The sequence below is a fragment of the Lissotriton vulgaris genome, chromosome 1_1 (assembly GCF_964263255.1).
Source record: "Lissotriton vulgaris chromosome 1_1, aLisVul1.2, whole genome shotgun sequence".
Lineage (NCBI taxonomy): Eukaryota > Metazoa > Chordata > Amphibia > Caudata > Salamandridae > Lissotriton > Lissotriton vulgaris.
The window spans coordinates 310,921,104-310,934,014 of NC_141685.1; the positions used below are offsets into that span (position 1 = coordinate 310,921,104).

Sequence of the window (12,911 nt, forward strand, 5' to 3'; positions counted from 1 at the left end):
GAGTGTGGCTGCGACAGGTACGAGAAAAGTTCTCGAGCTGGGTAGGGAGGAGGGGTGTAGTCCCACGTTAAACAGGGGTCACTCTCCTGAAATCCTCCCTGTAGTTTACCGACCCTCCGTTACCTTTCCCCTTCACAACTGCCTCACGAATACCTCATGGAGCACTTGGTCATTTTTGAAAAGCACAGTTCACCGGTGTCTCTGCACTCCCTTGGTTCCTTTGGGTTTCAAACAGTACGAGGGCGTCCTATTAAAACGGTACTTTTGTTTTTCTGTTTCTTTCGGTATCCACGAGAGGGGGAGCTTACCATACCAGCCTGAAACACCGAAAGCACCCAATCACGGAAGAGGATACCCTCAGCACAGCCAAGACGGACACAGCGGAATTCGCTAAAGAAAGACTGACATTTTGTCAAAAAATGCTGTACATGAAAATAAAGCCCTCATTACCTAAACGACGCCTCCAGCCTCTTCCTGAAACCCCTGCCATCCCGATACAGCCTCCCGTCAGCCTCGCTCAGAGCGGCATCGGGATCCACACGGAACCAACGCCACAGGTCCGCGGCTTCAAACCGCTCCTTGCCTCCGGTATCTGATTTCCCAAATACCCGGTATTCGGGTCGCGGGTCTGGTCTGGGCTGCCGCTGCTCTGGCGGCTGCTGCTGCTGCTGTGTGCCGGCTGCCTCTCGCTCTGGCTCTGGCTCTGTGCAAAATCGAGGATCAGTCATGGCGTTTTGGATGCTCTGTAGTCATTTGATGAGCTTGGTCGGGGCTCCCGTGTAGAGGGTGTTTCCATAGTCTAATCTGCTGCTGACGAGGGCCTGGGTGAATGTCTTTCTTGAATCTGTAGGGATCCATCTGTAGATCTTGCGGAGCATGCAGAGGGTGTTGAAGCAGGAGGAGGAGACGGCGTTGACCTGCTTGGTCATTGAGAGCTTTGAGTCGAGGATGATACCCAGGTTACGTGCATGGTCGGTGGGTGTCGGGCCTGCTCACAGAGCCATCGGTCACCAGGAGTTGTCCCAGGCTGAAGAGTTGGAGCCTTGTCTCGGATCCCTGCGGGGTAGAGGAGTGTGTGTAGTGTGCGGTGGCAGACGGTGTCGAAGGCGGCGGAGAGGTCTAGGAGGATTAGTGCTGCGGTCTCACCGTTGTCCAGCAGAGTCCTGATGTCATTGGTGGCGGTGATGAGAGCGGTCTTGGTGCTGTGGTTGCTGCGGAACTCTGACTGGGTAGGGTCCAGGTTTCTGTTTTCTTCGAGGTATCGAGTTAGCTGTCTGTTGACGATTTTCTTGTGCTGGTGTCTCTGTGGGGGTGGTTTCTTCAGCGGGGTGAGGGTGTTGGCGCAGTCTTCGATCCAGCTTCTGAGGCTGTGGGCGGCGTCGTCAGTGTTCATTTTAAACGTCATGAAAAAATACATTTAAAAAGAGAGTAGGAAGACGGCCTGTTCTAGTTTATACTTTTCAGGGAGGCGACATTCGGGGATGTTGTGTCGAGGAGGTCCCAGAGCTCGACGGCATGTTTGCGCGTGGAACTGGTGTTCAGTAGTATGCATCGCAGGTGGGTGCAGTCATTCTTGGCGGGTGGTTCGTCGGTTCTGAGGCTGGTGTAGCTGCAGTTCCGGCAGGTGAAGGGACTGTGTGTGTGTTTCGGGCGGCCTTGAAGTAGGTGTGGGTCTGTCCGGGATTGATGGCGTGGAGTGTGCTGGCATCGTAGCTGTGGCGGTCATCGTGGCAGGAGCCGGGGCCAGGGGTTCTGGAGCTGGGCGCGGTCCAGGCATGGATAGGCGCAGAAGGGCTTGCATTAGGCGCGCCAACGGACGGCATATATGGGGAGATGAGAGGGAGGAGCAGCTGGGAGGTGGGACGCAGGTGCAGCGAATGGGCAGTGACCAGTCAGGGGGGCGGGCCGCAGGGGACACAGCGGCGGGCGGTGAGGGAACAGAAGCAAAAAGGGCACAGAATAGGGCAAAAGGGCACAGAAATCAGGGGGGAAACGAGTGGCACAGAAAGCAAAGGGCACAAAAGTCAGTGAAAAACGAGTGGCACAGAAGGCAAAAAGGACACAGAAATATGGGGCAGCTGGGAATAGAAAAGAAAACCGGGCAGAGACACGGGGGCAGTGAGGGGTACAGAAGGAAAGAAAACGTGCAGGGACCACGTGCAGACAGCAGGGAAAGACAGACAACAGCAGTCATAGAACAACAAAGAAAATACAGGCAATACAGTAAAACAGTAAGGCGGAAGTTGAACACACTTACGATTCCTCAGCTGGGGCAGGGGCACACAGGCAGAGCTGTGCAGAGGGGGAGCGACCTACCTGGTGGGTCAAGGGTCGCTAAAGTGCATATGCTCTCTGTGTCAATTGTTATTGTGATTGGTTATTCATGATTGGCGTACTTGATTTACTGGTAGGTCCCTAATAAAGTGCACTGAGTGTGCCAGGGCTGGTAAATCTAACGCTATTAGTGGGCTTGCACCATTGATTGTGCCACCCACATGAGTAGCCCTGAAAAGATGTCTCAGGCTTGCCACCGCATTTTAACTGCCTTGTCGACTTGGCAGGTGCAACCACTTGCCAGGCACTAACCTTCCCTTTTCTTTCATATAGGGCACCCCTTTGGTAGGCCCAAGGTACCCCCCCTGGGCAGGGTGCATTGTATGTGAAAGGTAGGACATGTACTGGTGTGTGTAACATGTTCTGATAGTAAAATACTGCCAATATCGTTTTTCAATATTGAAAGGCTATCTTGCCCCATAGAACAGAATAGGGGATGTTTTGTGACATTTTACAAGCATATCTTCCCATAGGGATAAAATAGAAACATTGAGTTTGGTATCCCTGAACTCAGAATTTGATAACACATCTTTTAGTAAAGATGGTTTTTAAATTGTGTGCTTAAAAATACCACTTTTAGAAAGTGGCTATTTTCTTGTTCAACCACCCTGTGTGCCTCTGCCTGTTTGTGGATTGACTGTCTGGCTTTGGAGTGACAGGGGCTGGGGAGGTGTACTGGCTCCAGGAGTCTGCATGAGTGAGCACTAGGCTGAATAGGCCTGATCTGCATTTAGAGTGGTGGAAGGAGTAGCACCTGTACCTGAATAGGGCTGTGCCTGCCTTCCACAATGCTGGCTCCACCCCAGTGGTGTGTCTGGAACCAAGGCTCACACTGACAATGGATGTTGTTGTGCACTTGCAGAGTGCCCCCCAGAACTGGTTTGAACTGGGCTCAGAGCCCCCGGCACAAAGAGAACAAAGACATTTTAGGGTATTTGTATTATACCTATAACCCCTGAACTTTAGATCATTCCTGGAATTCAAGAGGAACCTTTGCCAAGAAGAAGAGCTGGAGAGACTGACGAGAAGTACTGCCCTTGCTGTGTGTCTGGGGTTGGCCTGCAGTTGCTGTTTCTGCGAAGGAATGGAGAAGGACTTTGCTGTGTCCCCTTGCTTGAAGGAGATTTCCAAGGGCATGAAATGTGCAGGCCTCCTGTTAAGAAGTCTCAGGGACAGAAAATACTTCCTGTAAATCTGCCTGTGCTGCTGGACTCTGCCATCTGTGAGTCCTACCCTTGCCTGAGGTGCCTCTTTCAAGTTAAAGGGCCTCAGAGGTGGGTTTTGCAGCTTATCTCTGCAAGAACAGACGTGAAGCCGTGCAAAGTCTCTCAGAACCGAAGGCGGATGACGCAAAGCCTCGCAGAGTCTCGCTGGGTGACGCAAAGTCTGACCGCGCAGCCCCCAGCACCCACGCCAGATGGCGCAAAGCCTCGTAAAGCGACGCATAAACTTCTGGTGTGTCACACATCGTACCTGTCCACCAAAATTTCCCCGCATCACCCGCAGACCAGATTCATCTTGGTTTTTGCTTCCTCACTTCCCCCTACAGTCCAGATTTGATGCATCACTTCTCCTGTGTGCAGGAAAACTGTTGCCTCGCCTCCCCAAGGACTCCGGAACTGATGCATCGCTGTTTTCCAACCCTTCCTTTCTCTGCGGCGGTTTGGCCATGTGAATTTTGACGTATCTTCGGGCACTTTGTGTAAAAGTCACACATCCATAGTTTTCTATAGTACAAGTACTTGAAACCTTTTGAAAGTCATATTTTTAACTGTGTATGTTGGATTTATGTTGGTTTGGTCTTGTTTAGTTTAGATAAAGATATTTTATTTTTATAAACTGGTGTGGTGTCCATTTGTGGGGTTTTCACTGAGTTACTCTGAGTGTTGGTACAAATACTTTACACATTGACTTTGGGATAAGCCTGTTTGCTTGTGCCAAGCTACCAAGGGGGTGAGCAGGGGGTATCTAAAGTTTGAAGCCCCCTTTTCCTGACTATAAGCAAGGGTCCCTATTTGGACAAAGGTGCCTACCTCTGCCAACTAGAGACCCCCACTTCTAACAACATGTAACCAAATATACACAAAAGACAGTGTTACAGTTTAATGAATGCTCAGATTTTAAATAGTTTACTGACATCTTGACTTGGAAATTCTTTGGTTTTGTCTGAAATGTACTGCAAACATACGCAGTCATTACACTTGCAGCACCCACATGTTTTTTCTTGCAGTCAATTGGCCATTTCACTCTTTTAAAATCTAATGGTATCACTTGGAATAAGTATATTCTTGAGGGTTTGTTGTCTTCCGAAGTTAACCAATGGTTTAGTCGTAAAGGCGTCATGCAGATCTATATCAGTTTTTAGAATTGCTTAATGCTTTTTGAGAATACTATATATATTACTGTTTTCTGCACAGAACCTAATAATAAATCTTATTTGTTGACTTTCATTTGATATGTTATTTTTCCATCTCCCCTGAGAAGGGTGTCTGGATTATTCCAACAGTATTTTCAAAGGTTAATCTCTCTCTAGTCTATTGAGAGATCTCAGTTCTTCTAAGCAATAGCCCTCAATATTTGTACAGGTGCTCTCATATCTGATGATAAGCAGATAGGCTCTTACAAGAGAATGATTTATACCATTTTGAAGAAGTGATTTTTTGGGTCTAATTTTGCAATTCATACATTGGTTCTCTGGGCAAACAGGAATCCCTGAATGGGATTTAGCTTAGAATTTGTCAAATCAAGTACTTGTATGTAATTGTCAAAATATAGTATTATAGTGATGTAAAATGCAGGATCCATCTGTGAATGAACTTGAAAATGATTATATGTTAGTATGGATATTCGTATAACTGAATATAGCTGATGCTAATCATCTGATTTAGCCTATATTTTAAAAATATTTTCCATTTTTAATACGTGTTGTTTCAACCCTGAAGAAGCGGCTTAGTTCGCGTGCTGGCTGAAGTTTGATATGGCTAAAGCTTTCTATCGATGGAGTTATTTAGAAATGTAGTCCATGGAATAATTGTGTTATGTCAGATCATTGTGTTATTTGTGTGCTTACATGTGTTAATTGTTTATGGTTTCAATACGATTTCGGATACAATTAACAAGGAAAGAGACTTCAATTACATAAGTGTACTATTGAGGATTTGTTATTAAGCACCCAACAAACATTAATATCGCTGTAAATAGGGGTGCCTGTAAAAATGGCGGACAGAGTACTCTGCCATGTTTGCAGTGGAGTATCCTGTGCATTAAACACGAAGCCAGTACCCATGATCCTTGTTTATTAATTAAGGTCCCATAAGACCCCCTATCATACACATTAACATTATTGCTCGGGGTTCCTGGAACTGAATCTGAATCCAGAAAGACATCTTGGAGAATTTGTCCCAGTGCTTCATAACTGCATCGCAGATGTGTAGTACTAGCTCTGATGCAACATACCATATATTGCTGGTTTTTAGTTTTTTTGTTCTATATTTTTTATGTTAGATGATAGTTTTGATGTCTCAGGACTCTGATTCTGTTTCCAATCGTATGTACAGTTCTCTGATGCTCTTGGGTCATGTTCACACTTTATAAAACACTTTAAACAAAAAACTAAATAAATAAAAATACCCCCGTTACATAAAGTCCAATTATGGTGGAGCACCATTGTTGTTATTTTTTCATTTTGATTGGGTTTGCACTTTGCAGAACTCTAGGCTCTCTGCAGGTTTCCTTGTCAGGCACTTGCACTCCTACATCAAACCCATATCAACAAGCCGCAAGGATCGGGTAGTTTGACAACTGACCCTTCGACCGCGTCACTTTTATGCCCAAACACAAATCATGCCCTATACACTCTTCTCTTTTCAGGTATTCTCCAGCCCCAGGCCTCTGCGAGTGGGGTATTATGAGACAGACGGCTACACCATGTCGACCCCTTCCATGAGACGCGCGGTGCTGGAGATGAAGCTGAGGCTGGAGAAAGCTGGACACACGGTGTGTATCTGAAAGAGCCTTATGTTTTTAGGTTTTACCTAAAGATAATGTTAGCTGATTTGTCAGCCTCGTGTTTTGTCAAAAGTGTATATTAAAAGAAAGTACATACATGGGCCCTCTTCATCCATTCAAGGGTCATTCACCTTTTGCACCTGCCCACCACAGTAGAGTGCATGAGGAATGGTCCGTCCCCTTCAACCATTAGGTCTCCTCTGTACATGCATCTTACACGTAGTCGACTTGAGTCCCAGCGCTGGTAGGCCAATCTCTGCTTTTAAATATACTTTTATGTTTGGTCATTGATTCTGCAACCAGTCATTTTTTGCTGTTTTTTTAATGCAAATATATACATGCTACTGTTAGTCTAGCGTTTTTAAACGTTTATATACGTATATGTTTTTCATTCCTTTTGCAAGGGTTTAAAAAAATAAATAAATAAAAAAATTGCATCTTTGCCAAGGCCAGATCCATTAGGTCTGCAACGTCTGTCTGTCTTCAGACCCAAATATGTTTGAGTGAGACATTAACAGCAATCACATCAGTGAAAGCTAGGTCATAGTTACTCTCTGCTATAAGGTATATGCGAAACCACAAAGTAAATGTTTTTATAGTGTTGCATATAGCTATTCGAAATTAAGTGTTGGTGGCTTTTGATGCAAACAAAAGTTCTATCCAAGTTAACACTTCATTCAGCTTCAATCGTTTCAGGTATTTGATAGAGGCTGGATCTTCCACCGAGAAGCTGAGGAGCTCTTGCCACAGAATGTTGTTATTGTTGCAGTGGCATCTAGGCATGGTGTGCTTGATGTACAGCTGTGTGGTGTAGGTGCATTTTAAGACCAGATGTCAGAAACCAGTATGTGATGGGGAAATTAGTCATTGCAATGGACTAGAAACAGTCCCACAATCAATATTTTTCCTTTTGACGAGCTTACAATTGGTGGCAAAGGGAGATGAAGGAATTTACTAAATATAGTACCAGAGATGAGATTAAAACCCAGGTCGATGACTGTTCCTGCTATTTTGATGCCCTGGGCGGAAAGGGGAAAGTGGGAGGCCCCTCTATTTTTTGTCTGACAAGAAATCACAGTAACTTCACAGGAAGTGAAATTACTTGACATTTCCCCCTCTCTGATAACATTGAACCGACTTCACAAGGAGTCTCTTGACAATCAGTAAAAGTGATAAGAACATAGACAGTTAAATATGTAATAAACATAAATATCTATATTCTTTTGCTCCATTAAGTGTATATTTATTGCATTAATTTCACCAGCTAGAACTGCTATGCCAAGCACTTTTTCTGATGCGCTAATAGGGTTAGCACAAAGCCAATCACATGCAAGGTCCATTCATGAAGGGCCTGTTGAGCAGGGGAAAGTAATAATTTAATAATGAGCATTTTATAAAAATAGGGAAAGGATGGGAAAAGGGGCTTAAGCACAATTGCACCTATCCTGTATAATGCCCAGTTTTTTTGTATGGTGCCACGGATCGGAGATTCTTTTCCCTAGATCTCCCAAAACAAGAAACTTGTTCTGACAAACAATTTTTTCAACAGTTGATCCAGCACACACGTCAAGCTTTTAGAGATCTGTACAATAATAATCATTGAACATAAGTCAAAATTACTAAAAGAGTTCACTAGCAGAGTCTTCAGATGTTTTTTTGAAGTTTAATCTTTATTTATTTCTTCAATCCTGTAGCCAACGCGTTTCGTCCTCCACGGACTTCTTCAGGGCAATTGGGTTGAACTCTTCTTAATATTGGTTAAGTAACTGTAATTCCATCCGGAAAAGACTGCAGTGTATAATTAGATATGTTCGTTTATTATGTGAAAAGACATTCCAATTCCATTAGGTTTTAGATGATAAGGGTCAGATAGCCCAGCATGACAAGAATTTGTGAATGTAGATCAGGCCGGCTCCATCGCGTGGCGTCTTCTCTTGTGATGTCTGAGCATTTTATATAGACCTTCATATTGTATATCTGTTTCTGAACAATGTAAATAAGAGATGCCACTCTTACTGATTTTATGACTGAACCTGTCTTGCAAGATTCCAATTCACAAACTCCAGGTCACATATGAGTAGTTTCACTGCTGGCAGCCTTCTGCTCACTGAGCCATCCTGCTGGTAACATTCATGCGCCAGGTAGCTTGACATTTATTAACTGTTCCCCAGACTCACTACACGTTTTTAGGGACTTGAACCCAACAAGCTTTGGCTAAGCCAGTAGGTCTCGATTTTGAGACCCATTGGTTTTTCTAATCCATTCGGGCAAAGCTGTATAGCGTCGTCAAAAGAGTAACCAAACAATTGCGAAAATGTGTAGATTTGTGCATGCATCTTTACACATGCACCTACATAATGATTAGGACGGCTATTTTTTATTTACAGATCCGAGATGGATGGGTAAATAAAATAGAGCATAATGCCCTTTTTAGGTCGAGCCTGGGCAGCGCACGCGCTGCTCTATAAAACATGCTGTATTGGAATATGGACTTGAAGCTCCACCTACTCCCTGCCCATGCTTTTGATTGGTTTGTCAATGTCCACTGTAACAGCTGCTGTTCATTGGTGAAAGCTTAGTAGTCCCTCCCTAGTACCGCCTTGTCTCATTTTGGAACCTCCAATGACGACACCCCCTGTTACGTGTGTTGTTGCTTGGTAGGCTTTAGTTAAAGCCTCCAAGCACTATTTTTTGAAATAGCATTGTCCTGCCTGCTTTTACAAGCAGGAGACGCTCCCTCCTAAGCGGCAAAAGGCTACGCTTTAACTTTGAACAAAAATACAACAGAGTATTGGGGGGTCCTAGGGGAGTTAGTTTATAGACAATGTAAGTACCTTGTCCCCCAACTACTACTACAAAAAACAAGAGAGGTACTAAGAGTCTATGAAGTGAAGAACTGACAGGACCAGATTGTGTCCAGTATGAGTGTTCAGATCAAACCGTTGATCTTGAGCACATGACACTATTATGTCATAGAGGTGAGGAAAGGAAGATACAGGGTTTAGAAAGTTAGAACATAGTACCCATCCGCCCATTCATCAGTGGAATTTCGTCATCTGGGTTGGTGAAAAGAAAGGTGTCCTATAGGCTTCTCCTCAGGGAGAGTCTGAGGTAGCCAAATGTTGGACCCTTAAGAACCACATCCAACAAACAGAGGATAGTGTGTGAGTGGAAGGGGCAAATAAATTTGCAGTGCTCAGAAAAGAAAAGAAAAGGAAACTAATCCTAGTGATTAAAAATACCTACTTTGATGACATAAGAAAACTTTTATTCGGTGTGACCATCAAAGTGGTATCGTTAAAAACAGTATGCTGATAGCCAGGGTATAGTGGTGCCAATATCGACTTCCAGGGTTTTACTGGTTTGGGCACACACTGAGCAGTTGCCACAAGGATAATGGCCCTGCACTGGAGGAAGATTCCATAGGTTAGGAGTGGATTCTGCAATGTCATCACGAGGTCTTGTGTGTACAAGAGCATCTCTAAGATTGGCCCCTCTCTTAAAAGAGAACAGTGGTAGAGAGATGTGTTCACCAGAGCTATTTAAAATGCGCCATTTCTGTCTAATTATTTTCTGTATTTTAGACGAAGAGGTGTTATATGTGGTGACACACACTATTCTGTCGAGGGGTGGTTTTGCAACTGGTGGTTCAAGTAGGGCCTCACTCCAGCCGCCTCCTTATGCCTTTTGGTGTCACTGTTTGTAAAAGTCTAAAACAAAATGCAGGACTTATTTAGTTACTGCATTATTAATTCTTATTCTCGCACTTATCTTTTCAGTGCGTGGCCTCCTTCCAACCTGAGCTGTTGCCAGGCGAGGTGAGGTTTTTTCTCCCTACAATTGGGGTGAGTGAAGACTATGTTTTCTTTGCATTTCAGGAGGTTGAGGTAAACACCACATAGTTTGTATATATTTAACACTGTGTTTTTTGTTTCCCACATTTTTATGCACAGGAGGAGATACACCTTCATTTGTTGGAGATTGTTCATGTTCAAGTTCCAACTCACGATAAGTATATGTTGCAGTAGCTTATCATAGGTCCTGAAGAAAGCCGGTATAGGCTGAAACATGTCGACCGATTAACATACATGATAGATAGCAATTCCTTACATGCTATCAGCATACTGTTTTTAACGATACCACTTTGATGGTCACACCGAATAAAAGTTTTCTTATGTCATCAAAGTAGGTATTTTTAATCACTAGGATTAGTTTCCTTTTCTTTTCTTTTCTGAGCACTGCAAATTTATTTGCCCCTTCCACTCACACACTATCCTCTGTTGGTTGGATGTGGTTCTTAAGGGTCCAACATTTGGCTACCTCAGACTCTCCCTGAGGAGAAGCCTATAGGACACCTTTCTTTTCACCAACCCAGATGACGAAATTCCACTGATGAGTGGGCGGATGGGTACTGTGTTCTAACTTTCTAAACCCTGTATCTTCCTTTCCTCACCTCTATGACATAATAGTGTCATGTGCTCAAGATCAACGGTTTGATCTGAACACTCATACTGGACACAATCTGGTCCTGTCAGTTCTTCACTTCATAGACTCTTAGTACCTCTCTTGTTTTTTGTACGCTTTAACTTTAACAAAGGTGCCCATGCACCTATTGTCAGCTATTCAGCATCTCCCACTTTCCCTATGTGACCTTAGCGCTGTTGTGTTGTCTGGACGTGGGTAATTCCGAAATACCTGGAGCCCCTGAAGATACGATGGACAGGGGCATGTTTATTTTCATTTCAGCTGATCGTTTCATCAGAATCTCTCTTCAAAAGCGTGTTGCTGTTGTTTTGGATTCCTTGTGGCAGCTTAAACGCATTGTTTTTCAGGCCATCTCCCTTTTCCATGGCACTGCTTTTCACTTTAACCCCTCTGCCCCCTTCTGTTTCTTAACTACGGGATAAATTCCTCAGTAAAGTTGTTTTAAATTGTTTGTAAAAAGTTGCGTTTGTCAAAATAGTTTTCAGTGGGCAATACCATTCCGTAGCAGGGGGTTCACAGGACCTGAACGCAGGTTTACAATCCTCAGACGTTGTTCATCCTCGCAAAAACGCCTGCTATCTGTTGTTTAGCAGCGTTCCTGTGGTGGACCCGCCTGTATCTTCAGTAGAGAGTTTCACACCACCCCACCTTTTTCGCAGTGTGGGCTGCAGTGCTGCCTGGCTTGCAGGGAGCGGCACCAGAGAGCTTGCCCCCTCTACCTCCCACAGGATCGTTGCTCCGTAATGGCAGTCGGTGATAGTGAGTAGCAACTGATGCGTTTATGGTTGGCGCACAGCACAGTAATCAAGCATTTGCAATGCAATAGGTCTCCCATTTGTGATAGTTTAAGCCATTTGCATTGTAAATGACTGCTTTTTATGTATCTGTTTTTAAAAACAACACGTAAAAAAACGGCATTGTCATTTACAATGCCAATAGCTCTATCTTTTGCAAATGCGAGACCTATTGCACTGCAAATGCTTGTTTAAGGTGCAAGGGCCTGTATCAATTTGCTGCCTGGTCCTTCTGTCCCCCCCACCCCTAATTTTTTTTTTCTCAAAAATACACATATGAGGCGTAATGGAGGAGTGGGTGAGGGTAAGCAATAGTGAGTGTGAGGAGAAAATGGCATACTAGATAGAGTGACACAAGTCATCAACACAGAGCATAGGGAGGGCAGTAGTTTGGGTGGGTGGAGAAGCACACAAGAGAGCCTCCAATAGCGGCGAGAGAGCAACAATGACTGTGGGGTAAACTATTGAAGGAGAGTGCTGTAAAATAGATGAGTGTTTAATCTGAAAGGTGAAAGATAATTCCCTAAAAGTGAGCAGTGAATGGATAGAAGACAGCCATATAGAGAAATGATAGGTCCAGAGTAGGAACTAACACAAGATGGACAAGCTGGGATAAGGGAAGCCACCCAATAAGTAGCAAGCAAATTAGAGTGACCATTAAGTGAACCAATGGTTAGAAATGGGTAGGTGTAATAAGTTGAATAATGAAGAATAGACGAGGTGTAGCGTTAGTAGGATGCTTTATCATCAGATGGTAAGTATCTAGGGGGGACCCTACCAGGAGCAGCTCACTTGCTGCTCAGCCCGACTGTAACTGAATCCTCACGCTCACACACAAGCATTCCAACACTCCACTCACACGCGCACCAACATTCCACTAACATTCATACTACTTATGGCTGAGCAGCAAGAAATAGACCACTACATCACCTTCCCCCTTTTGAACAGAAACAAAAGTACATTAATAATATGAATCAACATTGATGTAAACAAAAGTACAATAATCATATGAATCAACATTGGTGAAAAATTGCAAACAGAATGAAGGAAAAGAAATATGCAATAATTCGTAAAAGAAAATACATTGCATTAATTAAGAAGACAAGGTAAGGTGTGGAATAATGAACCACAACCAAAAAAAAAAATCACACACTGTCATAAAATTACAGAAGCCGTAGAATCTACACAGAGTGGATAATTAAACCCAATAAATTAAAACAAAATAAGTAGAGACCCAGCAGGTGATATATGCACGAAAAAGTGAATATCACAAAGTGACCTATCAACACA

At 43.9% G+C, this 12,911-nt stretch overlaps 1 protein-coding gene across 1 annotated transcript in view; it reads left to right on the forward strand.

Annotated features, from left to right (window-relative positions):
* Positions 1-12,911, forward strand: part of FAAH (fatty acid amide hydrolase) — a 430,791-nt gene that overhangs the window by 291,503 nt on the left and 126,377 nt on the right. Inside the window, exon 9 of the mRNA XM_086952348.1 lies at positions 6,205-6,330. Within this exon, the coding sequence (XP_086808474.1) occupies positions 6,205-6,330 (126 nt within the window). The remainder of the gene's footprint in view (positions 1-6,204; positions 6,331-12,911) is intronic.